The following is a 27,519-nucleotide window of genomic DNA, read 5'->3' as shown; positions in this document are numbered from 1 at the left end:
TTGGTCTAAAATTAAAAAAAAAAAAAAAAAAAAAAGGCTTTGGGAGAAAAAAACCATGTGCGAATTCTACATGACTCAGATGAAGAGGGCCTCAGCCTTGGCCAGCAGGCACACGCTTGGCAAGTGTACTGGGTCCTTTCATAGACCTAAAGGCATCAAAACATCTGTGTTCCCATTAACAAAATGCTGACATGACACATAGCTGTGGCTTAGAGGAAACCAGCAGGAGACGGCCCCTCTGAGGTCTGAGGGGTCATCTGTGACCGCATGGAGGCGTCTGGGCTCTAATGTCACAAAGGTGGCTCTCAGAAATAGTGACTGTCTGGAGTTCCCATTGTGGCTCTGTGGTAATGAACCTGACTAGTATCCATGTGGACGCAGGTTTGATCCCTGCCCTCCCTCATCAGGTTAAGGATCCAGCATTGCTGTGGCTCCAGCATAGGCCAGCAGGTGCAGCTCAGATTCCAGCCCTAGCCTGGGAACTTCCATATGCCAAAGGTGTAGCCATAAAAAGGAAAAAAAAAAGTATAGTCGATTTCAATGTTTCTTCAATTTCTGTTGTACACCAAAGTGATTCAGTCATACATAATAAATTTTGATCTTTTTCTCCCCAAGGATGGAAGAGTTTCACAGAATATCTTTCCTTGGTTCTGTTACAAATATGTTATTACCTCAAAGAAATGGAAACTAATTTTCATTATTTATTGTCAATGCCATGAGCCAGGCGTGGGGCCAGGTATTGAAAGGATGCAAACTTGGACTCTTTGAGGGGCTCTCTTTGAGAAAAATATTAAAAATGAGGGTCCTGGGAGAGACCTGGGAAACTGGGGGCCCTGACATGTCAGCTTGGGGTACACCTTCCTTTCCTGGTGTGTGGAGCCCCCCCTTTGCCAACCCCATCCAGATTTGACCTTCATGGAGTCACATTTGGGGTCCAGGACCCTGTTGAGCCTTCCCACCCACATGGGAGGTTGCTTTTTATAGTTGGGGTTGGGGACCCTGAGATGGGAAGCCAGCTTTCAATGTGGCAAGGGCTAGGCTGAAATGCAGGTGGGCAACACCTAAGGGTCTAGCCTGCTTCCTGTCCCCGACCCTCGGAGACCCTCACAGCCCCTCGGGCTGACCTTGTTGATGAGCTATGTTTGCAAAGGAAATGAACCATTCCTAGTGTGGCTTCTCTTGGCCTAGAGCAGATGGTGATGGGTGCGGGAGGGGAAGTGGGCAGGGCAGTGGAGAGGGGCAAGGAGACCCCCTCCCAGACTGAAAAGAACACAGAGGAACAGAAGGGAAACTGAGGCTCAGGGTCCGACTCTGACTACAGTTAACAACTTTGCTCCTTGATGTGGAAATGACTCCACGACTCAGTGTTGAGCTTAAAGAGGTGCTGCAGCACCTGCATCGTGTGGTCCAGCACATGCAAGGTGATGCTTGTGTGTGTCTACCTGTGCATCTGAACCTCGCAAAAAGTTCACAATGGTTGTCTTTGGTCATGGGACTTGGTCTTTATTTTGATGTGTGTTTCTGCATTTTGATTGTCTTGTGGGATCTTTCTTTGTATGCTTTCTTTGTATGGTCAAGCAAAATGATAAAGCTTCTCAATTTGAAAAGAGGAAATACTTAGTTCTCAGTCCCCCTCCCATGACCTCATTTTCCCCCAATGTCCCCTTGAATACTTAACTTGGTCTGAAAGCTCTAGCCTGTCACCCTGCTCTACAGATGACCTCAGTGGTGCCTGAGGCCACTGCAGGCAGCAGATTCTGAGCACGGCTCCGGTGGACTCCATTTCTAGAACTTTGGGATGAGAGAACTGCCCTGTCAGTAGCACCTGATGCACAGACCTATCAAACCTCATGTTCAAAGGCAGTCATTCTCTCCACTGCTCTGGCACCCTGACCCTGACCCTGCCAAGCTGGCTTTCCAACAAGACAAGGATCTTCCTTTTTTTTTTCCCCTTGGGAACTTTATTCCCTCCACCTAGTTTTACAGAGATATAGCTGTATAATGTAAATGTGTAATAGCATTGTATTAGCCGAAAAGGTATAAAACTTAATGATTCCGGAGTTCCCATAGTGGCTTAGTGGTTAACGAATCCGACTAAGAACCATGAGGTTGAGGGTTCAATCCCTGGCCCCACTCTGTGGGTTGAGGATCCAGCGTTGCCCGTGAGCTGTGGTCTAGGTCACAGACGTGGCTCGGATCTGGCGTTGCTGTGGCTGTGGTGTAGGCTGGCAGCTACAGCTCCAATTCGACCCCTAGCCTGGGAACCTCCATATGCCACAGGTGCGGCCCTAAAAAGACAAAAAGGAAAAAAAAAAAAAAAGCTTAATGATTCCATTTATGTGTATTTTGTGAAACGATCATCGCAAAGAGTCTACTTAACATCCGTCCCCTCACATAGTTGCAATTTTTTTCTTGTGATGAAAACATTTGTTCTACTCTCTTAGCAACTTTCTCATATGCAGTACAGTGTCGTGAACGGTAGTCACCATGGTGTACGTTACCTGCCCAGAACTTATTTATCTTATAGCTGGAAGTTTTGACCTTTTGACCCCCTTCACCCATCCCCACCTCCCCATCCACTAATCTCTGAATCTATGAGTCTGTTTTTTTTTTTTTTCAGATTCCACACATAAGTGAGAACATACTGTACCTGTCTTTCTCTGTTTGATTGATTCCACTCAGCATGATGTCCTCAGGGTCCATCCACGTTGTCACAAATGGCAGGATTTCATTCGTTTTATGGCTTTTCCCACATTTTCTTTTTCCATTCATCCATTAGTGGACATCCATCGGTGGATATGAGGTGGTTTCTATGTCTTGGCTATAGAACATAATGCTGCAATGAGTATGGGGTGCATATATCTTTTTGAGATATAATTTTGTTTCCTTTGGTTAGGTACTCTGAGGAGAACTGCTGGATTAAATGGTAGTTCTATTTTATTTTTTTTAATTTTTTGTGTAAACTCCATACTGTTCTCCATGGTGGCTGCACCAATTTACATTTCCACCAACAGTGCCCGAGGGTTCCCTTTTCTCCACACCCTCACCAACACTTATTATTTCTGTCTTTTCCGTAATAACCATTCTAACAGATGTAAGGTGATACCTATTTTGGTTTTGATTTGCATTTCCCTGATGATTAGTGATGCTGAGCATCTTTTAATGTACCAATTGGCCATCTTTGGACTGTTGTCTTTGGAAAAATGTCTATTCAGATCCTCTGCCCACTTTAAAATTGGATTTTTTGGTCTGTTTTTTGCTTTTTTTTTTCCTGTAGAGTTATATGAGTTCCTTACATATTTTGGATATTAACCCCTTATCAGATATTTTGTAGATTACTTGCAAATATTTTCTCCCATTCTCCCCCTGCCTTTTCATTTTGCTCATGGTTTCCTTCACTGTATAAAAGATTTTCAGTTTGATTTAGTTTCACTTGTTTATTTTTGCTTTTGGTGTCAAGTCCAAAAAATCATTGCCAAGACTAAATGAGCTTACTGCTTATGTTTTTTCTTTGAGGAGTTTTATGGTTTCAGGTCTCATGTTCAAGTCTTTAACCTAATTTGAGTGGATTTTGTGGATGGTGTCAGAGAGGGGTCCGGTTTCACTCTTCTGCATGTTCCCATTCAGTTTTTCCCAGCACCACTTATGGAAGAGATTGTCCTTTTGTCATTGTATATTTTTGGCTCCTTTGTCGTAAATGAATTGACCATATATGTGTGGCTTTATTTCCGGGCTCACAAGGATCTTCTAACGCTTTGTTCTGTTAGCATCAATGCAGCGAGGTTGGAGGCAGAGAGGGTGAGTGTCCTGACTGTCCCTCAGCAAGTCCGCCCACTACTCTTTTTCTCCCCTTCCCCCCGGATGTGGCCTTAGTGTGCTGGTTTGGAAGGTTTTCCATTGTGACTGGAGAGATAGCACATCTCACCTGTGATGAGCGCTTCGAGGAAAAACCCTGGTGCCTGTTGTCCCTGGTGCAGGGGGGAGGGGGCTGGGGGAGGTGGTAGGGAGGGCTCAGGGGTACAGGGTGCCTGGACCCAGGAGCGCTGGAGTTCTACTCACTTGGGTGCCCAGAGGCCCCTCTCCCTCCACTCCCCCTGCCCTTCTGTCTGTGCTTTCTGGAGTCCCATGTCCCCACCCGCCCAGGTTCCCAACAGAGGCCTTGGTACTGCTCTGTGGTCTCCCACTTCAAAACTCAGCCCTTCTGGAGTTTCTGCTGTGGCATACCAGTATGGGTGGTATCTTGGGAGCTGGGACGCAGGTTCTATCCCAGCCCGGCACAGTGGGTTAAGGATCTGGCGTTGCCAGTTAGGTCATAACTACGGCTCAGATCTGATCCCTGGCCTGGGAAATCCATATGCGATGGGGAGGTCAAAGAAGGGGAAAAAAAAAACACTTCCAGCCCTTCTGGTCCCTTGGGACAGCCCTCTCCCAGCTGTCATGCCCGGCTGGCTTGTAGATAAGGGAGGCAGCTGCTGGCCTGGCTCAGTTTGGGGAGGATGCCTCCTCCACCTCACTTCCTGCCCCCTTTGCCCGGGCCCCCCAAACAGAATTCTGAATGGGAATTAAGAATCCAAGCCTATGGGGTATTTGCCTTGGGTTGCAGACTTACCAAATCTAGTGCAGATGGATCAAAAAGACCATTCACTGTGGAGTTCCCTGGCAGCCTAGCAGTTAAGGATCTGGCATTGCCACTGCTGTGACTTGGGTCACCACTGGGGCATGGGCTCAATCCCTGGCCCGGGAACTTCCACATACCAAAGATGTGTCAAAAAAATAAAGAAATAATAAAGAACCATTCATCACACCAGAACCCTTGCGAAGAAGAAAGGAGACAGCATGAGGCAGCCCCTAGGGCACGCATGGCTTGGCAGGGACACTATGAGTGGAGTCAGCAAGTTCCCAGCCTGGCTGTGCTGCCCCTGAGCCACATGGATTGGGACCATTCCTTGACTTTCAGCCTGTATATCTTGTCTCTGAAACAGAGACAGTCCCAGGCCTTCTTCACGGGGCTGCTGCCAGCCGGCAGTCCCCTTCGAAGTAGCCAATGACTTTGTAAACTACGTGGAACTTGACATGTCTGAATCACATGTAAACCATGAAGACTTCTCAGAAAGCAACTTTTTTTTTGTCTTTTGTCTTTTGTCTTTTTTTTAGGGCTGCAACTGCGGCATATGGAAGTTCCTAGGCCAGGGTCGAATCAGAGCTACAGCTGCCAGCTACAGCTGCCAGCCACAGCCACAGCAACGTCAGATCCGAGCTTTGTCTGCGACCTACACCACAGCTCATGGCAACGCCAGATCCTTAACCCACTGAGCAAGGCCAGGGATCAAACCCCCAGCCTCATGGTTCATCCTCAGTTAACCACTGAGCCACGACAGGAACTCCCTCAACTCTTTTTTTTTTTTTAAAGGGAGGTCGATGTGGGTGTGGGAAATCTGGGTGGATGGCTGTGCCTTGCCAGGCAGGTAGGGGACTGCAGAAGGTCACTGACCGGTGCCCAGAACCCAGATGGGAAGGACCACAAAGGGAGAAGAAGGAGGAAAACAAACAAAGCTTCCCTTCCCAGTGGCCTTTGGGGCCAGACCCAGTCAGGCCCCAAGGGCAACTGGGGATTCAGCTTTGTCAAAAGCATCCATTGAGCCAGGCCAGTGAGTCATCTGTTTGGTGAAATCTCCAAGGTGCAGCGGCCTGGCAGCCTCCCGGGAGAGTGGCCGAGGCTCTGTTTCCACCGCGGTGGCGGCGCTCCACTGGCGAGGCTGGAAGCCACCCAGGCTGCAGAGGCCACATGCCTCCCAGCCGCCCGCTGCCTTTTAGAAATTTTTTAAATTATCACACTAATACTGATTGGAGACAAAGACAAAGTGTGCGACATAAAATAAAAATGATCCCTGAACCTATCCCTAGAGATAACCATCACTATGGGCTCCTTTGTTCCGTGGAGGTAACATGAGTCAGGTTGGATGGGGCTGTGCTGAGGTCACACACAACGCGCACGTGAGTCAAGGCCAAGGTCCCATCACCGCCCACTGTCTTCACCCCTCCCTTCCTCCTGTTCATGACCCAGCTCTCAAAGGCAGTTGAAATCAGCCACCTGAGATTGTTACCACGAAGCATGGTTCTGGGTATTGCTCTAAGTTAGTTTTTATCATAAGCACAAGTCTCCTTTCTCTCTTTTTTAAATTTTCCCAAAAAAAGGCATTGACTTAGAAAAGGCATTGACTTTTACTCATTTGCCCTGTTACCTTTTTGAAAGTATAGGAAGCAATGGCATTCCTGTTTTGCCTGTTTTATGTTTTATCCTCCACCTGCTGTTAAAAATGTCCAAGAGAGGGGAGTTCCTTGGTGATCTAGTGGTTAGGATTTGGCACTTTCACTCTGCGGCCCGGGTTCAATCCCCGGTCTGGATACTGAGATCCCAGATCAAGCTGCTGCACACAGTGGCCAAAAAAGGAAAAAAGAAAAAAGAAAGAAAATGTCCAAGGGAGAATTAACTTAGGGTGGAGGATTAGGGGGTGTCTTTGGTGTAGAACTGTTTCGTTCAGATAACTGTTACGCCACTCAGTCATTTAGAGTCATCACTTCTGCCCTTCAGTCTGAAAACGGGGATTTTGTTTTCATTTCAGGGTGAACCAGGGCTCTGCTATGCACATTCGGGGCCGCCCTGTCTTGACCTAACCCCACAGGTGTTGGAACGCCTGGCCATCTGCACTGTGCTCAGTGAATCTCTAGGACATTTGGAGCCGGGGGCCGGGTGACCCCTAGAAGCCCACAGCGAGGGTGGGACTGAACTATCCCCCCTGCTGGTGGCGGTGATGGTGCTTTTCTTCTCTCCCCAGAACTGTCTCAACAAACAGCAGCTCCTCAATGCCATCCGCCAGCTGCAGCAGCTGCTGAAGGGCCAGGAGACACGCTTCGCTGAGGGCGTCCGCCACATGAAGAGCCGGCTGGCGGCGCTGCAAACCTCCGTGAACAGAGCGAATCCAGACACGCCCCCAGGTGGGTCCCCAAGTCACCCCCCGGGGCTCCAGGGTCCCCACCCTTTCTCATCTGCCCCATGGCGGAGGCTCACAGTGGGTTGACTCCCAGGCTTTTCCCAGGGAGTCTATGGCTGGATGGTCCAGGGTTCGAGGTGAGTGTGTTAAGAAGGCTCTTGTTGGAGTTCCCACTGTGGTGCAACAGGATTGGCAGTGTCTACAATGCCAGGACGCAGGTTCGAGCCCTAGCCCGACACAGTGGTTAAAGGATCTGGTGTTGCCGCAGCTACAAACTGCTCGGTTCTGATCCCTGGCTGGGGAAACTCCATATTCCTCCGGGTGGCCAAAAAAAAGACTCTCTTCCTCCATTTCCTCTTGGACCTTTTCATTCCAGGCTCAGCAGTTCTCACATAGCATCCCCAGAGAATTGTCAAAAGGCAGCACTTTCAGAGCCTGAGCTGCTTCTCCCATCCCCGCCCCACTCAGATAGACCCTATTTGGTTCCACTTTTTAAAAAAACTTAATAGACTATTTTTCAGAGCAGGTTTTTGTTTTTGTTTGCCTTTTGTCATTTTAGGGCTGTGCCTATGGCATATGGAAGTTCCCAGGCTAGGGGTCAAATTGGAGCTGTAGCCACTGGCCTACACCACAGCCACAGCAATGCCAGATCCTTAACCCACTGAGCAAGGCCAGGGATCAAACCTACATCCTTGTGGATCCTACTTGGGCTCATTAACCGCTGAGCCACGAAGGGAACTCCCAGAGCAGTTTTAAGTTAATAGAAAAACTGAATGAAAAGCACGCTCCCCAAACACTCATGGCCTCACCACCATCAACATGCTGCACCCGCGTGGCCCACCTGGTACAGCCCATGAACCAACATTGGCTTCCCTTTTTCAGACATGAAAATTAGTTCTCCACGAGTCTCCTGTTAGTGCCAGTGGGTAAGGTGGAGGGGCTGCTGAGGGCAAGTCCCATCCGTCTGGTGAGGTTACAGCGGGCTCCCCAGACCCTTTCGCCCAGGGGTAGGACCCTAACAGACACTGGGTGTTTCCTGGTTGTCCCAGTAACAGATTCCACGCAGTCAACGCCCAGGGATAGGTCGCTGGATTTCCTCCGGCCTTTCCTCAGGGTGATGGAGGTCAGGGAGACAGTTGTATGTTTGTTCTAAGTCAGGAGCCTATGGAATATCTGATGTCATTTACTCACTTAAGATGCATTTGGGAGTTCCCCTTGTGGCTCAGCGGAAATGGTACCGACTAGTATTCATGAGGATGCGGGTTGGATCCCTGGCTCCCTTGGTGGGTTGACAGTCCAGCATTGCCATGAGCTGTGGCGCGGGTCATAGATGAGACTCAGATCTGGTGTTGCTGTGGCTGTGGTGTAGGGCAGCAGCTATAGCTCCGATTCGACCCCTAGCCCTGGGGGGAAGGCCTTCATGTACTGCAGGTGCAGCCCTTAAAAAAAAAAAAAAGACTCATTTATCAAGGGCCTTCTTTGTGGTGTGAGATGAAGTTTCCTGGGTTGGGTTTCCTACCTTCTCAGAGCAAATCCATGGTAGCAAATCCAGAGTCTCCACAGGCCTGAGTCGACGCCTGTTTTCCTTGGCTCCACTGGTGCAGAATTAGACCTGCCGCCAAACTCCTCACACTTTCCAAGGTGCCAAGAGGCCCCGGCCTACCCTGGGCCTCATCAGAGCTCCTCAGAGATGCAAGCAGAGCTCCTTCCTTTCTGCTGTATATCAGGAAACCGAGGCCCAGGGAAGTGAGTGAGCAGTAGCAGTAGCGGGTCCTAGCTCTGATGATTTTGTTTTCTGCTAGAGGCTCAACCGCACAGATCCTTTCTGTTTTCATGGGATCAGAGCTCCTGCGGTCACTGGGAGTTTCATGGGATGGGAGTGCCTGTGGTTGCTGGGAGCTTCCAAGAAGAACCTACAGGCAATTATTTCCACCATTGCCCTGCCCATGTTAGAGGGCCCTGTACAGACAGGAGGGCAGTTGTTGTTAAATTACTAATCTTCTTGTCACCAGATCCAAGGTCTCTCTACCCTGAACCATGCAAGATTTTTTAGAATAACCAATACTCTTTTTACCTCTTCTTCTTCTTTTTTTTTTTTTTTTAATTTTTCTTTTTACAGCCACACCTGTAGCATATGGAAGTTCCCAGGCTAGGGGTTGAATCGCAGCTGCAGCTGCCAGCCTACACCACAGCCACATGGAATCCTTAACCCACTGAGCAAGGCCAGGGAGCCAACCTGCATCCTCACGGACACTACACCGGGTTCTTAACCCACTGAGCTGCAGTGGGAACGCTCCAATTCTCTTTTTAAAGAATTGCCACCTGAGTTCCCTGGTGGCCTAGCGACCAAGGATTCAGTATTGTCATTGCTAAGGCTCCAGGTTTGATCCCTGGTCTGGGAACTTCCATGCACTGCAGGCATGGCTGGAAAAGAAAAGAAAGAAAGAATTGCCATCATGCCTTCTCTTTCTGTGTGTATTAGATATGGTGCAGGAGGTTCGTGTCAGGTCCGCATTCCAGGGGAGGGTGATGCCACACCTGCGGCTGGGGAAAGCCAGAAGCTTGCCCCAGATGGTACTGCAGGTAGTCGGAAAATCATCTCCCCCCCCCCCACCCCCAGCTCCTTTTTTTTAAAGGGCATCTGCTGGGAGAATAATTTCTAGTCCTGGAGACTCCTTGGCCTTCTTTCTGGCTTGGGTTTTAAGTATCTCCCTCCTACTTTCCCTGCCTTTATTTCCTGGGTGCATCAACCCATCAGCTTTACGGCCTATCTCAGCAGCCTCATTCCAATCACGTTCCCAGACTGCCAGGACTGCTTCACTGCTGAGCTTACTCTTATGTATTACCATCCTTTGGCAAGGTACCGGCAGCTTCCCTGGGGTCCTGTACACGCACCAAGATGGGATCAGGATGAAATAAACCAGCCAAGGGGCACATCTTTTCACCCAACAGAAACCTTGGGCTCCCATTTGGGAAAGACTTGCAAGTTGGGTTTGTTTGTTTGTTTTTAGGGCCGCACCCGAAGCCTATGAAGTTCCCAGGCTAGGAGTGGAATCAGAGCTGTAGCTGCCCGTCTATACCACAGCTACAGTAACTCAGGTTCTGAGCTGTGTCTGCGACTTACACCACAGCTCAGAGCAACATGGGATTCTTAACCCACTGAGCGAGGCCAGCGATCAAACCCGCGTCCTCATGGATACTAGAAGGGTTTGTTACTGCCGAGCCACAGTGGGAACTCCCCAAGTTGATTTTTAATTAATCTGCATCAATTCATTAAGCCCAATGATTTTTATCAAGCTGGGTGGAAATGCTCCAGCTGGTAGGTTTTCTGTTTTGAGGGTTTTAAAGATTTCTCTTCCTCAGGAATTCATTGTGGCTTAGAGGGTTAAGAACCCAACTGGTATCCATGAGGATGTGGGTTCGATCCCTGGCTTCACTCAGTGGATTAAAGATCCCTCGTTGACATGAGCTGTGGTGTAGGTTGCAGACATGGGTGGGATCCTGCATTGTTGTGGCTGGGAACTTCTATATGTGGCAGAAACTTCCAGAGCAGTGTGTGGGCAGATGCTCCCCTCGAGGTGGATGCTGGGCAATTCTCCATCACACACCACAACCTACACAGCTGGAGCAACAGCTTCCTCTTCATTGGCCTAAAACCCCAAAAGTATTTTTACAAACAATACTTGGAACTTACTTTTTTTTTTTTGTATTTTTGCCTTTTCTAGGGCCGCTCCTGTGGCATATGGAGGTTCCCAGGCTAGGGGTTGAATCGGAGCTGTAGCCACCGGCCTATACCACAGCCACAGCAACGCAGGATCTGAGCCGCGTCTGCAACCTACACCATAGCTCACGGCAATGCTGGATCCTTAACCCACTGAGCAAGGCCAGGGATTGAACCCGCAAGCTCATGGTTCCTAGTCGGATTCGTTAACCACTGCGCCACGATGGGAACTCCATTGGACCTTACTTTAAAATTGAGTTTCCAGCTCAGTTAAATCCAAATCCAGCCCGTCTCAACTGGGGGCACTCTCCCTTTAGACAAGCATGGACCATGTGGAGTGGGGCAGGGGTGGCGGTGGGCATCCTGTGGAGGCTGCAGGTGAAGGAGGAATAGAGAGCATCTCCCACCTGTCTCCAGCCTACACCAGTCCTTCAGAAACTCCAGGTGGTTCTGCCTTCACAGCACAGCCAGGATTCAAGCCCTGTCTGCTGGCTCCCTCCTCCCACCCTGGCCTAGGCCTCCCTCACTGTCCTCTCTCGCACTGGACAAAGTACATTCAGGCTGCAGCCTGAGTGACACTGTTCACCTTCAGGTCAGACACTTCCTGCCTCTCCTCAGACCCTCCAAGAGCCCCCTCTCACGAGGCTTTTTCTTTCCTTTGGGATGCCCTGTGTGATACTGCTGTCTCTCACTCCCTGTCACCTCTATGGCTTTATCCCCAACTACTGTCCCCCTCGTCTGCCCCACTGCAGCCTCAGTGGTCTGAACATCCCCCAGACCTGCCAAGAACACACCCACCTTGGGGCCTTTGCACGGACTTGTTCCCTTTGCCTTCCCCAGATATCTGCATGGTGATGCCTTATCGTCTTCACCCCTCTGCCCCAGGGAGGCCTCCCCCAACTGCCATACCCAGATTGTGCCCCTCCTCTGGCGTCCCCAGCATTATTCCCTACTCTCTCTCCTACATAACACTTGTCACCTCTTGTCACACTCTGCCATCTGCCCTGTGGACCTTGCTTATCGAGTGTCTCCCCTGCTAGCAGTGGGCTTCCTGGGAGCTGGATTTTGTGTTTTATTCCCCAATCATCTCAAACTCCTAATATGGTTCCTGGCAGGTAGTAAGAATGCAGTAAAGAATTTTTTATTCATTCACTGGGTCAAGAATTATTGGGAGTTCCCTGATGGCCTAGTGGTTAAGGATCTGGAATTGTCAATTCTGTGGCTTGGGTCACTGCTGTGGCATGGGTTCGATCCCTGGCCCAGGAACTTCTACATGCCATGGGCGAGACCAAACAAAATTAAAAGAAATTTTAAAAAAGGATTATTTACTGGGCACTCTCTATGTGCCAGACCCTGAGCTGGTGCCTGGGAAACAGCGGGGACAGGCGGCTGGCTGAGGTCCCTGACCTCTGGAGCTGAACTCTGAGGAAGAAGACTGACAGCAAATGTGCAAACAATAAGATAACACCAACAGTTACAAATGCTGGAGGGAAGCAAACTGAGCTCATGAGGGAGCTTTTAGCTGAGCATGGTGGTCAAAGAACACTCTGGGAGGTGGTGGGCATTTGAGCCAAGACCTGACAAGTGAGAAGCAGCCAGGGATGAGCCGTTCTGGGGAAAGAACATTCCAGGCAGAGAGAAGGGCAAAAGGCAAGGCTTGGAGGTGGGATCGATCTCGGCCTGTTCAGGAAATGGCTGGGGTTCAGAGAGAGAGAGAATGGGCCCAGAGTGGGTATTCCAGCTCCCACCCTCCCCAGGCCCTGCAGATGATGCTCAGTGTCTCTGAGCTGCAGTCTCCTCATTTTGCACATGCCCGGAAATATCTGATGACATGTGGCATTTAAAATGTCCAGTTCTGGGAGTTCCCACTGTGGCTCAATGGAAAGCAACCCGGCTAGTATCCATGAGGACGCAGGTTTGATCCCTGGCCTTGCTCAGTGGGTTAAGGATCTGGCATTGCCATGAGCTGTGGTGTAGGTTGCAGACGCGGCTTGGATCTGGCATTGCTGTGGCTGTGGTGTAGGCTGGCAGCTGCAGCTCTGATTCGACCCCCAGCCTGGAAACCTCCATATGCTGATAGTGTGGTCCTAAAAAGCAAGTTTAAAAAAAATAATAATAATAAAATAAAACAGAATGTCCAGCCCTGGTGAGGCATGCTTCTACTGCCCCCACCCCCCAGGAGGTATGTTCCATTCTGGTGGGGGTTGAGGGAGAGGGGAGGGGTTTAAAACTAAACTAAACTAAACTAAACTAAACTAAACTAAAAAAATATCCATGGAGTTCCCTGGTGGTCTAGTGGCTAGGACTTGGTACTTTTACTGCTGCAGCCTGGGTTCAATCCCTGATCTGGGAACTGAGATTCCCACATCAAGCCACTGCATGCTGCAGCCAAAACAAACAAAATGCACACCCAAAAAGCACTATTAAAAACAAATAAATAAGAGTTTCCATCACCGTGCAGTGGAAACAAATTCGACTAGGAACTATGAGGTTATGGGTTCAATCCCTGGCCTCCCTCAGTGGGTCAAGGATCTTGTTGCTGTGGCTGTGGTGTAGGCCAGTGGCTACAGCTCTGATTAGACCCCTAGCCTGGGAACCTCCATATGCTACGGGTAAGGTCCTAAAAAGACAAAATAATAATAATAATAATAAATAATTAAAAGTGTACAAGTCAGTGACTTTTTGAAAAAAATTAATAAGCCTTTGAAATGTCCAGCCCAGTGCACAGCCCAGAGCAGTGAAGATGAGAAGCCTGGTAATCAGGAGTGATGTTTAAATGGCTGTGGATCTTTCTTTTCTCCTTACAGTTTCCTGCCCTGCTCTGAGCGCCCCTCCGGATGGCAGAAAGTTTGGGAGCAAGTACTTCGTGGATCACGAAGTCCATTTTACCTGCAACCCCGGCTTCCGGCTCATCGGGCCCAGCAGTCTGGCGTGTCTTCCCAATGGTACCTGGACAGGGGAGCAGCCCCGCTGCAGAGGTAGGGTCCTGTCTTCCCTGGGGCCTGCCAGATGGGAAGGGTCGTTCTGTGGGATACTTTCTGCTGGATTCCCCACCGTTCCTTCCTCAACCTCCACACCTGGCCTGGGCTGGACTCCATCTATGTAAACCCTCGCCAGACCCTCCCAATGATTTAGTCTTGTTTTGCATCTGAGGAAATTGAGGCACGGAGAGGTGAAGGAACTTGTCCAAAGCCACACAGCTGGGGGACATGCTGAGGGGATTCATACCATACCCTCCGACCCCAGAGTTGGGGCAAAAAGGCTTCTGGGTTGGGGGAGGGGCAAAGAGGAGGTACTGTAGGGGGACTGTTCCTTCTTTGGGTTGCTTTGTTCTGGGGCTGCAGTTTGTTTGCTAGGGTCTTGGTGATCTGTAGGGTGGAGGGAATTTCTCAGGTGTCCTTTGCGACTCCTTTGGGACTTGATGTAGACAGGCTTCACAGAGAGACCACTGGGATGAGAAGGAGGCTTGAAAAAGCCTCTCTCTGTGCTAAGCTTGCAAATACTTCTTTCTTGGTGTAGCGGAATATCAGACATGGCACACATGTTTGTTGGCATTTCAAAAGTCTGTGGTCAAAATACCAGTCATTTTCAGAACAGGATTCATGAGATGTCTGCTGGGGCAGAATGTCCATGATTTTAGCCCAAGTGTTGAAGGGAAAATGCAAATATTACAGAAATTAGTAAGTTGTGAAGAGCAACGTGGAGAAGACTTGGGATGCATAAATAGCTTGAAAAAACATAGAGGAATGTCAGAAAATATGCCATCCGTAAGACGAGCGTGGCTCAACATGAGAGGCAACTGAAACCACATTTGTGGACCTGGACTTCGGGGTCCCATCTCCTGAGAAGAACCGTGGTTAGAAGGCTGATGTCAGTACCAGCCAGGACTTCAAGCCATGTGCCCTGCAAATACCCTGGGGGCAATGCCAGTATCCGGATTTACCCTTGACCCTGAAAGATCTCCATCAGGCTGAGCATCTTAAGCGATGGCAGCAGAGACAGGACCACAACATTTCCTTGTCATTGCTTTGGGGGGTCTGTATTTTTGACTCACAGATTGAGTTACAGACCCTAGTTGATTTCTTTCTCTGAGCACTCGGGTGCCTCTGGTGACCGCATCCTCTTCCAAGAGGTGTACCTGCATCTCACCTGTCCATGCATCTGTTATGGACCCCCAGGGGGCAGTCTACTCCCCATCACCACAAACAGAGCTGATCCCCCTTCTTTGTCTCAGGGCTATGGATCTGGGGCTGGAGTTGGGGGCCAGTTGATGGCATATTCACTTCCTTTGGACCAGGTGTTGCCAGCTGCTCTTCACAAGGGTGACACCAGCCCAGGCTCTCCCTGGCAGCGCCATGGGCAGAAGCACATTTTACCTATGTGCCAGCTTTCCCTTCTTGCTCAGGTCTTCTCCAAATATTTGGCCCTTGGTGGTGATATGCATTCACAGTGAGCATCCTGTGGTTTCAATGAAAAGATGGGTTTGTAGGAGGAGAGAGCTGAAAGAATGCATATTTAGGCAGGTTGGTAAGAAGTACCGGATGCCCAGGAATATGGTCATCAGAAGTGGCTTGAGCAAAGGAATGTGTCATTGCTTGACAAAATTGGACCTAAAGCAGCCCCCACTCTATCTTAGCAGCTGACCAGGACACCTTCCCAGAGGACCCCGGGCGTGTCTGCCAGCTGCCCCCTTGAACTTGCGCACATTAGTTACGGATTAGCGCCTCAAAGGACTCCCTTAATGGAAAACAGAGTCCTGCTGGATGGTGGCCTGTGTGCTGTGGTTCCCAAACTTTCAGGGGCTCCAGAGTCACCCAGAAAGCCTGTAAAACACAGGCTCTGAGACCTCAACAGGCCTACTGAGACAGGTGAGATCTTTGCGGATGAGACATGGGAAATTTGCATTTGTCACGTGATTCTGACATTAACTGAATTCTGAGAAACATGACTTTACTGATTCTCACCATTGCCCGAAGCAGAGAAGATACTGACCATTTTGAAGTGCTGATGCATTCGGGCCCTAACCAATCAGAAGCCCTGCCAGCTGTAAGCCAGCAGTGGGGCATGTCCTGACCAGGCCTGTGTCACCCTGGCCAGGTAAGACATACCTGGGCACGCTCACCTTCACCTGCGCCAATGTTTTGGGAAGGCTGAGCCGGCCCTGACAAAGTTCAGGGCACCCTGTCTCATGGAGCAGACCCTTTTCCAGAGACATGGAGGTCACTTTCCCTGGAAGACCACTGTCAAGTGTGGCCAGCAAGTCTGCTGGCCTTTGTCATTGTCCTACATGGCATTCCTCCTCATCCTCCACCTCGAACTTTGCAGCTCATTCCAGATTCGCCTCCATGGGTTCTTTCTCTGCCCTCCAGCCCCACCCCACCCCCACCCCCCCGGCCTCCTTCCTGTCGACGGGTCCTTCTTTCCTGACCTTGTGCCAGAGGACTATGTGGCGCAGCTCACCCTGGACTTCTGCCAGAGCCACATTTACTTCACAACCTGAGAAAAACTGACTCAGGGAACGAGGTGGCAGCCAGTCCACACCAAGATCTTAGATGGTTATTTTTCATCGTACAGTTTCAGGGGAAACTGGGCATAGGCTTCACCCGCTGGTGGGGAAAGAACAAAAACACTCTTGTGTCATGACCCAGCTGCCCAACCCCCTGCTGGATGTGACCTCCTCAAGTGGGCAGGCAATGCCTGTGTGCCTGTGCTGATCCTTCCGGTCTCAGCAGGAATCACTTTGATTAATGGATGCTGTTTTCAGCAACAGCCTCAAAGCGGAGGTCGTCCGAGTCTGTCAAGAGGGAGAAGTAGTACACGGGCAGGACATGGGCTGGATGTCGACAATCCAGTGCTCCCCTCCCCCGCTCAAAGCCACCCCAGAGTCCTGTCAGCAGCCACTGCTCGTCTGCTTGATTTTCCTCATCAGGAGTCTTGTAGTTCCTGGGCCTGTGACTGCAGTGGGGAAGACATCTTCTTACATGGAATTTATTTCAAGACCCACAATGTCCGTGTCACTGAAAATATTTGCCCGTCCCCCTATATCCAAGCCAACTGCTTGGAAAGAAGGTAATGAACCATCTTGGCATGAAAGGAAACAATGCATAATTTTACCATGAAAAAGCACAGTGGGCAAAGGTAGGTTCTGGAACTTTGAAATGGAAAGCAGCCATTTGCCTTCCTGGATTAGTTTAGTTCCCTTTTCCCTTCTTACTCAGAAGGGCATGTTTTTAAGATTTGAAGCTTTTTTTTTTTTTTTTTTAATGCCCGCCCCTGCAGAATATGGACGTATGGAAGTTCCTGGGCCAGGGGTTGAATCAGAGCTGCACCTGCAGGCCTGTACCACAGCCACGGCAACACAGGATCTGAGCCACTCCTGCAATATACACTGCAGTTTGTAGCAACACCTGATCCTTAACCCACTGGGCAAGGCCAGGGATCGAACCCTCATCCTCACAGGCACTGTGCCAGGTTCTTAACCCACTGAGACACAGTGGGAGCTCTAAGACTTGAAGCTTTCTGAATTGGGGAAACCATGGCCAGAGACCTTGTCCCTTTGACACTCTAGGTCACCAAAAAACAGTGCAAGAGAAATAAATACCCTTGTCCCTTACCACCGTGCTGAGAAAAAAGAGCTATTCTGGTCAGTCTCCTCACCCTCTCCCTTTTTAAACTTTCATTCATTCATTCAGTCAGTTTGCATTGGACACTGGTTATGCACAAAGCATCGTGTTAGGGATTCAACACTGAATGTGACAGACACTGCCCCACCTCATGGGGCTCATACTCCGAGGTGAAGGCAAGATAGGTCACCACCTACAAAGGTAAACAAATCAACATATGTGGTTGGTGTTTTGAAGGGATCCAACAAGGCACTGAGAATAAATCCCACAAAGTGAGGGACAGCTGAGGGCCCCTCTGAGGCAGAGAAAATGATGCTAGAACTGAAAGATGAGCAGGATCCAGCCACGTGACCATGCTGACTAGGGGGCAGCTTGGGGAGGCTGCTATTCCAGGAAGAGGGAGTAGTATGTGCAAAGGCCCTGAGGTAGGGAAGAATTTGGTAATTGAGGAAACAAAACATAAAATTTAGAACCTTGTGGCTGGAGCAGTGTGCAAGCTGAGAATGAGCAAGTCTTGGTGGAGAGACTCCTGAGCCAACTCTTGTAGCCGCAAAGGCTGTGTGGGCAGTGAGGTTTTTAGTTTGAGCCCTGTAAGCAGGTTTAAGAAGAGGGGAGTGCTAATTGGATGGGCATCTTGCTGCTGTGCAGAGATGCATTGGAGGGGACTAGAGTGGATGCTAGGGGACCACTTAGGTTGCCGTTGGCAGGTCCAGGGGAGATATAGGGCAGGGGAGATGGAATGTCAACTTGGAGACAGAACTGATGGAACTCTCCCATGCGGGACATGAACAGGAAGAGAAGGCGAGGCTCCCAGACTCTGGTGTGGGTGACAGGTGCGAGGCATCATGTACAGAGACAGTGCAAGCTTTATATATCCAGCAACCCTTGTAGGTTTGTTTTTGGTTGCTGTTGTTTTTATTTCATGGTAATTGATTTATAATATTGTGTTAGTTTCAGGTGCACAGCTTCAGATTCTTTTCTATTATAGGTTATTATAAGATATTGAATATAGTTCCCAGTGCTGTACAGTAAATTCTTGTTGTTTTGTCTATTTTATACATAGCAGTGTGTACTGTTAGTCCCATACCCCTAAAGTATCCCTCCCCTCTCCTTTCCCCTTTGGTAACCATAATTTTGTTATTTATGTCTGTAAGTCTGTTTCTGTTTTGTGAATGAGTTGATTTGTATTATTATTTTTAGATTCCGCATAAAAGTAGTCATGTAATATTTGTCTTTCTCTTTCTGATCTATTTGACTTACTATGATAATTGCAGGTCTATCCATGTTGCTGCAAACGGCATGATTTTATTCTTTTTTTCTGTTGGTGGGAATGTAAATTGGTAGGTTTATTTTTAAACAACCTGTATATGGGTCGTTGACCAGAATTCCATTTGAGTCATGTTAAGATAACATGTCTCTGCAACATCCCATTAAAGAGCAATTCATTCAGCCCATGGAGACCATCGGGCGTGTACTGTGTACTGGTTACCAGTCCCGGCCAGGCTCCAAGCACTTCTGCCCACCGCATCTTGGAGTCACCAAGGAAAACACAAGGCAACACTGGATCCTTAACCCACTGATAAAGGCCAGGGATCAAACCCACATCCTCATGGACCCTATGTTGAGTTCTTAACCCAGTGAGCCACAACAGGAATTCCCTTTTTCATGTATTTAAACTCTGTGGATAGAGCAATGCCATCCTCACCCAGAAGAAATAGAGCAAGATCGACTCCAGCTGTGAGTGTCTGTCCCCCAGGGCCAGCAGGTCTCTCAGCAGCCGTTGCCCAGGGCAGCTGGCCCGTGTGCAGTGGAAGGACCCCCCCACTCCTCCAAGGAGTCTGAAGCTGAGAATGTGCCTGAGTGTTTTGGACACACAACTTCAGCAGAATGAAAGAGCTGTGGAGTATGAACTGGGGAAAGAGGGGGCCACATGAGGTGTAAACCCAGCACAGGCCCTGGGGCTGCTCTCCCTCACCCTGAGAGACTGATACAGGCCCAGTGGGGGACGAAAGACTTCCTTTCCCAACAGAGAATAGGGTGGACAGTTGGATGTAAAGGCTGGAGTCAAGGGCAAAGGAGAGTCAGAGAGACTCAGTTGGGAGTTAGCATTGATGGTGCTTAAATCCATGGACAAGGGAGTTCCTGTGGTGGCTCAGCAGGTTAAGAACCTGACATAGTGTCCACGAGGATGCGAGTTTGATCCCTGGCCTCACTCAGTGGATTAAGGATACATTGTTGCCTCAAGCTGTGGTGTAAGCCACAGATCTGGTGTGGCTGTGGCTGTGGTATAGGCCAGCATCTACAGTTCCAATTTGACCCCTAGCCTGGGAACTTCCATATGCAACAGATGCGGCCATAGAAATAAAAACAAAAGCACAATTAAGTCCATGGACAGGGATAAGAGGACCCAGAGGAGAGGGTAGAGACAGAAAAAAAGTGGCTCAGGACCCAGACAGAGGAGGGCAAAGGAGACAGGAAAGGCCTGCAGAGGCAAACCATAGAGATGGTGGCAGAGCCTGGCTGTGCACAGGATGTATGAAGGTTATCTTGCTGTCAAAACAGAGCACAGCTTTAGTTCCCTGGCTTTCTGTATTGTGAGGCCTTTCCTCAGAGACCTTTAAACAACATTTGAAAGAGCTGCCACCTGATATAGTAGCCACTTGATAAATAGTTACTGAACATTTGATACTTGATACATAGTTACTGAAAACTGACTGGCTGGCTGATTTGCTTTGGAATGATTGATTGAATGAATGAATGAGAGATTATATTTAAAAGTTATGAATACCCTTCCCAACTTTTTTTTTTAATGGCCACAGCAACTGCACATGGAAGTTCCTGGGATAGGGGTTGAAACCAAGCTGAAGCTGCAACCTACACTGTGGCTCTGGCAACGCCAGATCCTTAACCCACTGGGCCAGGCCAGGGATCAAACCCTCACCTCTGCAGCTCCCTAAACTGCCAGAGTTGGATTCTTTTTTTTTTTTTTTTTGTCTTTTTGCTATTTCTTGGGCTGCTCCCGCGGCATATGGAGATTCCCAGGCTAGGGGTCTAATGGGAGCCGTAGCCACCAGCCTACACCAGAGCCACAGCAATGTGGGATCCGAGCCACGTCTGCAACCTGCACCACAGCTCACGGCAACACTGGATCGTCAACCCACTGAGCAAGGGCAGGGACCGTACCCACAACCTCACAGTTCCTAGTCGGATTCATTAACCACTGTGCCATGATGGGAACTCCCACAGTTGGATTCTTAACCCATGACTCCACGACTGGAACTCCCACGACAGGAACTCCTCCTTCTAGACTTTTATCTAAGCAGATTTATGCAAGCTTTATTATTCAACATCATCTGTGTGTAGACATTAGCACAAGTTAATCTCTATTAACTCTTCTTTCTAAACACAACTTTTTTTTTTTTTGGTCTTTTTGCCTTTTTCTAGGGCCGCTCCCACGGCATATGGAGGTTTCCAGGCTAGGGGTCTAATCAGAGCTGTAGCCGCTGTTCTACACCAGAGCCACAGCAATGCCAGATCCAAGCTGGGTCTGCAACCTACATCACAGCTCACGGCAACACTGGATTCTTAATCCACTGAACAAGGCCAGGGATCAAACCCACAACCTCATAGTTTCTGGTTGGATTCATTAACCAATGAGCATGACGGAAACTCCTAAACACAACTTTTAATGATTGTGAAGTAGTTCCTCATAAGGGCTATTCTATACTTAACTTTTCTTCTCTTGTTTTCATCATCATGAATAATCCCAAGACAAGCATTCTTAAGGCATTTCTCACTATGCAAAAATTCAGACGCTCAGAGCCCAATAATTATCAGCACAGCAAATCCCTTAATATCTAGTCAAAGTACATGTTTCTCTAGTCATCTCTCATATTTTTGCCTTTTTGTTGTTGTTGCTTTTTAGGGCCACACCCATGGCATATGGAAGTTTCCAGGCTAGGGGTTGCATGGGAGCTGTAGCTGCCGGCCTACACCACAGCCACGGCAATGCCAGATCTGAGCTCTGTCTGCTACAGCACCACAGCTCATGGCAACGCTGGATCCTTAACCCACTGAGCGAGGCCAGGGATGGAATCCATGTCCCCATGGATCCTAGTGGGGTTTGTTAACCGCTGAGCCATGAAGGGAACTCCTGACATATTTTTAACACTTTGTTTGAACCAGAGTCCAAAGAAGTCCCACATATTACAGCTGATTGATGTGTCTCCTACCCCTTCCTAATCCACAGCCATCTTGAAGAAGCCAACTTTCCACCCCTCCTATTCCTTTGTAGTTTATTTGCTGAAGAAAATTGGTTGATTCCCACAGTCTTGGTTTTGCTAACTGCATCCCTGGGGGGTCATTTAACATGATCTCCATTTCTTTTCTTTTCTTTGTCCAGTTTTACTGCGATATAATGACATAGAGCCTGTGTTAAGTCTGAGGTGTACAGCATAATGACTTGACTTTCACATATTCTGGAATGATGACCGCAGTAAGTTTAGGTAACACCTGTCATCTCATACAGATAAAAAAAATTTTTTTTTCCTTGTGATGAGATCCCTTCACAGCTTTCAAATACACTGCACAGTAGTGTTAACCATAGTTACCATGTTGCATACTACAGGCCTGTATGTATTTAGGACTGGAAGTTTGTAAGGTTTTTGTCTCTGTATTTTTTTTTTTTTTGGCCACGCCCATGGCATGTGGAAGTTCCTCTGCCAGGGATCTAACCTGTGCCAAAGCAGTGACAATGCCAAATTCTTAAGCCACTCGTCCACCAGGGTACTCCCTGGTCTCTGCATTTCTTATAGACTGGTAGCTAACTCTGAGGTTTGGTCAGATTCCAAAACCAAAGATTATTTTGTATTGTTTGGGCAAGATGGCCGGACATATTTCTGCTAGGAAGTCCCTGCTGTCATCTCTCTTGTTTTCTTTCTTTTTTTTTTTTTTGTCTTTTTGCCTTTTCTAGGGCCACTCCCGCGGCATATGGAGGTTCCCAGGCTAGGGGTCCAAACAGAGCTGCAGCCACCGGCCTACGCCAGAGCCACAGCAACACGGGATCCGAGCCACATCTGCAACCTACACCACAGTTCACAGCAATGCCAGATCCTTAACCCACTGAGCGAGGCCAGGGATCGAACCTGCAGCCTCATGGTTCCTAGTCAGACTCGTTAACCACTGTGCCACGACGGGAACTCCAGTCATCTCTCTTGTGATGCTGAGCTGAGACAAACATTACTGCCATTCTCATGGGACCTCTCTCCAGTAGATGGCTCAAGAAGGACTCAGGGCAATTTCCCGAGTTCTTACAATTTCAAAATATGTGCAGGTTTACCACCTGGTGGTGATTGATTGGACAGGAAATACCCGTCTCACATTTTCTTTTCTTGAGTATCTTTTTTTTTTCAAGATTTTAATTTTTTTCCATTATAGTTGATTTACAATGTTCTGTCTTTTCTTGAGTATCTTAAACATGTTCTTCCACATCTGCTTTGTTTTTTTGTTTGTTTGTATTTTGTCGTTTTTAGGGCTGCATCTGCAGCATACAGAAGTTCCCAGGCTAGGGGTTGAATCGAAGCTGTACCCACTGGCTTATACCACAGCCACAGCAATGCCAGATCCCAGCCACATCTACAACCTACACCACAGCTCATGGCAACATCAGATCCCTAACCCACTGAGTGAGGCCAGGAATCGCACCCGAATCCTCATGGATACTAGTCAGGTTCATTACCATTGAGCCACGGGAACTCCCCACAACTGCTTTTTTTTTTTTTTTGTCTTTTGTCTTTTTTGGTTGTTGTTGTTGTTGTTGCTATTTCTTGGGCCGCTCCCTCGGCATATGGAGGTTCCCAGGCTAGGGGTTGAATCGGAGCTGTAGCCACCGGCCTACGCCAGAGCCACAGCAACGCGGGATCCGAGCCACGTCTGCAACCTACACCACAGCTCACGGCAACGCCGGATCGTTAACCCACTGAGCAAGGGCAGGGACCGAACCCGCAACCTCATGGTTCCTAGTCGGATTCGTTAACCACTGCGCCACGACGGGAACTCCTCACAACTCCTCTTTTAACTGATACTGTTGATGTTATCATAATTACCTTGGTCTTTTTCCTGGATGCCCAAAGGATTTTTTTTTTCTTTGTCTTGAAAACCCAACCATTGTTTTGGGATCCGGCTCAGTACTGGCCTTTCTGGGTTGGTTTTCTCAGGTGTGGGGTTTATCTTTGCAAACGGAAGTTTCAGTGGCTGGAGCAGCCAGTCCCCAAGGAGCTCTCAAAACATTCCAGGACAAAGCTGCAACACAGAGGCGATGCTAATGGAGGAGAACCCACACTGAGCCCAGCAAGGAAAACTGGTGCAAATGAAAGAGATGGTCCAGATAAAAATGAGAGAGGCAAAGTGGGGGTAGAACTGAGAGGCCTGAGCTACCTTGAGAAACAACCAAAGCGGGGACCAGGAGTCAAGAGGTTAGAAAGACTTGCGTTCCCGTCGTGGCTCAGCGGTAACGAACTGACCAGTATCCATGAGGACGCAGGTTGGATCCCTGGCCTGGCTCAGTAGGTTAAGGATCTAGCATTTCCGTGAGCTGTGGTGTAGGTTGCAGACACAGCTTGCATCCTGCGTTGCTGTGGCTGTGGTATAGGCCAGTGGCTACAGCTGTGATTCGACCCCTAGCCTGGGAATGTCCATATGCCAAAGGTGTGGCCCTAAAAAGACAAGAAAGAAGGAGAGGAAGGAAGGGAAAAAGAAAGAAAGAAAAGCTATCTGGGAAACCATATTTTCCCTAAATGTGAGTAACAGAATAAGACTCTTGCCAAATCCCATACAAGCTGTTATAAGAAAATAGAGAATAATTTTTCTACAGTCAATGAAGAAATCTTAGAAAGACATTCCCATAAAAAAGATGAAAACTGTAACCTAGTATTTCCGAACAAGCAGAAAGAAAGGTGAAAAAGACAAAAACTATGAAAGGACAGCATAAATAAAAATTAGAAAACCTGGAGTTCCCGTCGTGGCGCAGTGGTTAACGAATCCGACTAGGAACCATGAGGTTGCGGGTTCGGTCCCTGCCCTTGCTCAGTGGGTTAACGATCCGGCGTTGCCGTGAGCTGTGGTGTAGGTTGCAGACGCGGCTCGGATCCCGCGTTGCTGTGGCTCTGGTGTAGGCCGGTGGCTGCAGCTCTGTTTGGACCCCTAGCCTGGGAACCTCCATATGCCACGGGAGCGGCCCTAGAAAAGGCAAAAAAAAAAAAAAAGAGTCTGACTGCAGTGGCTCAGGTTGCTGGGGAGGCACAGGTTCAATCCCCAGCCTGACACAATGGGTTAAAAGACCCAGCTTGGTCGCAGCTGTGGCTGGATTCAATCCCTGGCCCAGGAATTTCCATATGCTGTGGGTGTGGCCATTAAAAAAAAATTAAAAATTAGAAAACCTTAGAGATGAAGTGATTGGAGAAATGGAAACTTTGAAATACAATGACAAAAGAGAAAAAAATCGGAGCATACAGGTAAAACACCTAGCTCAGTTCCAGGGAAATGCTAAGTGCTCAGCAGGCCAACTGAAAGAGAATCATCAGCCATGCTTTTGGCCTGCCAGCCTCTCCACAGCCTCTGCCAGAGCCCTCTTTTTTTTAATTTTGTATTTGTATTTTTTATTTTTTAGGGCTGCACCCGCAGCGTATTGAGGTTCCCAGGCCAGGGGTCCAATCAGAGCTGCAGCTGCCGGCCTACGCCACAGCCACAGCAACGCAGGATCCAAACCACATCTGTGACCTACACCACAGCTCACGGCAATGCTGGAGCCCTGACCCACTGAGCGAGGGCAGGGATAGAACCCACATCCTCATGGATACTAGTCGGATTCATTTCTGCTGAGCTGCAATAGAACTCCCAGTGCCCTCTTTTTTTTTTAAATTGTGTTAGTTTCAGGTATATGGCAAGATGATTTATACACACACATACACACACACACACAGAAACACACACACGTATTCATACTCTTCAGAATATTTTCCATTATAAGTTATTACAAGTTATTGAATATAGTTAGTTCCCTGTGCTATACAGAAAATACTTGTTTTGCTATTTTATATATAGTAGTATTTATCTGTTTATCCCATACTCTTAATTTATCCCTCCCACTCCCATTTCACCTTTGGTAACCATAATTTTGTTTTCTATGTCCATGAGTCTGTTTCTGCTTTATAAATAAGTTCATTTGTATTACTTTTTTAGGTTCCATATACAAGTGATATCATGTGATATTTGTCTTTCTCCAGCTTACTTCACTTATTGTCATAATCTCTAAGTCCATCCATGTTGCTGCAAATAACATTATTTCATTCTTTTTTATGGATGAGTAGTATTCCGTTTTTTTAATATATATATTAATATATATATATATACCACACCTTTATCCATTCACTGATGGACATTTAGGTTGCTTCCATGTCTTGGCTGTTGTAAATTGTGTCACTATGAACATTGGGGTGTATGTATTTTTTCAAATTAGAGTCTTTGTCTTTTCCAGATATATGCCCAAGAGTGGGATTGTTGAGTCATATAGCAGTTCTAATGTTAGTTTTTAAGAAACCTCCATACTATTTTCCATAGTGGCTGCACCAGTTTACATTCCCAGCAACAGTGTGGGAGGGTTCCCTTTTCTCCACACCCTCTCCAGCATTTATTGTTTGTAGACTTTTGGATGATGGCCATTCTGACCAGTGTAAGGTGATACCTCATTGTAGTTTTGATTTGCCTTTCTCTCATAATTAGCTATGTTGAGCATCTTTTCATGTGCCTGTTGGCCATCTGGATGTCTTCTTTGGAGGAATGTCTAATTAAGGTCTGCCCATGCCCTCTTGATAGCTCTGAAGTCACTGTGCACTTAGCTCAGTGCCACAGTATGGACAGATGTGAATGTGATGACAGCTGTACTTCAGCCAGGACACGGGACTGAGCGTCAGGCCATGGAATGGCTCTGTCAACATATCTAAAAGAAATAAAGGGAGTCTGAATGGAGCCCATCTAAGAAATGAAAATTCTGGGCCACATGACATCCAGATGGGGAGTTAGTGCTCCGGGTTGTGAGGCACCTGTGCGTTTCCCTTTCAAGCCAACTGTTCCCCCATCCACACCCACACCCACACCAGCCAAGTGCGGCCAGGTGTGGCCAGGCTTAGTGCCTTCCACTAAAGTCCCAGCAATGGAGAGATAATGGCACTGGTCCCAGGGTGGCCCAAATCAAAGATTCTGGGGTTCATGCTCTTTGGCTCTCTTCCCATAACTTCACAGCCTAGTGGTTGGCCCACTTTCAGATGATGCTGGTGAGCAGGGATGGTGCTAGACAATGTAGAAACAGGAATTCCATGCTTTGGGGACTTTGTGTAGTGTTGTTCCAGACACATTCCTGGAAACCGGTCATCTGAAAACAGAACATATGGCGGGGGGAGACGTCACCAGGCTGAAGTTACCAAGAAATTGAAAAGCCTCCTTCCCCAGGGATGAGCAGCATTTGGATTGTCTGAGTTCTTTCATGATTAATAGAACCCATGTCATAGTCTACATAACATCCCAATTACAAGGAGGCCAAAGGGAAGCCGAAGTGCCTGCCAACCCACCCACAGGAAGGCTGTTGTTCTCATCAGGAGCAAAGCACCTTTTTCTTCCTCTTGATAGACACAGCAGGAAAGGACGCTCTTATGCCAATAAGGAGGTGCTTCCAATTTTCTTTCCCAAGATGCTGTGGTCAACTCAGTGAACTGACAAACCTTTCCTCTCTGGTGGGAATGGCCTGTGCTCTGTGCATTAAAACTGGGCTTAAGGGAGTTCCTGTAGTGGTTCAGTGGGTTAAGAACCCAACTAGTCTGTGAGGATGCGGGTTTGTGCCCTGGCCTCGCTCAGTGAGGTAAGGATCAAGCGTTGCCACAAGCTGCAGCGTAGGTCACAAGAGGGGCTTGGATCCAGTGTTGCTGTGGCTGTGGCATAGGCTGGTAGCTGCAGCTAGATTGGACCCATAGCCTGGGAACTTCCATATGCTGCAGGTGTGGCTGTAAAAAAGGAAAAAAAGAAAAACAAAACCCAAAAAACTGGGCTTAAGGAGTTCATAACAAGTGGATTTGGCCTGAAGTTTTTTTGCTTTTGTTTTGTCTTGTTTTTTTTGGGGGGGGGGCTGCTCCCC

The 27,519-nt window shown here is 48.3% G+C and overlaps 1 protein-coding gene across 2 annotated transcripts in view; it reads left to right on the top strand.

Moving 5' to 3' along the window:
• FBLN7 (fibulin 7) overlaps positions 1-27,519 on the top strand; it is a 51,945-nt gene that overhangs the window by 15,018 nt on the left and 9,408 nt on the right. For both annotated transcript variants that reach the window (XM_047781185.1, XM_047781187.1), the window contains exons 2-3: positions 6,837-6,996; positions 13,521-13,691. In XM_047781185.1, coding sequence (XP_047637141.1) covers positions 6,837-6,996; positions 13,521-13,691 — 331 coding nt within the window. The remainder of the gene's footprint in view (positions 1-6,836; positions 6,997-13,520; positions 13,692-27,519) is intronic.

This window comes from Phacochoerus africanus, chromosome 5, assembly GCF_016906955.1.
Source record: "Phacochoerus africanus isolate WHEZ1 chromosome 5, ROS_Pafr_v1, whole genome shotgun sequence".
Lineage (NCBI taxonomy): Eukaryota > Metazoa > Chordata > Mammalia > Artiodactyla > Suidae > Phacochoerus > Phacochoerus africanus.
The sequence above is the reverse complement of the archived record's forward strand: the minus strand, read 5'-3'. Positions and strand labels throughout refer to the sequence as shown.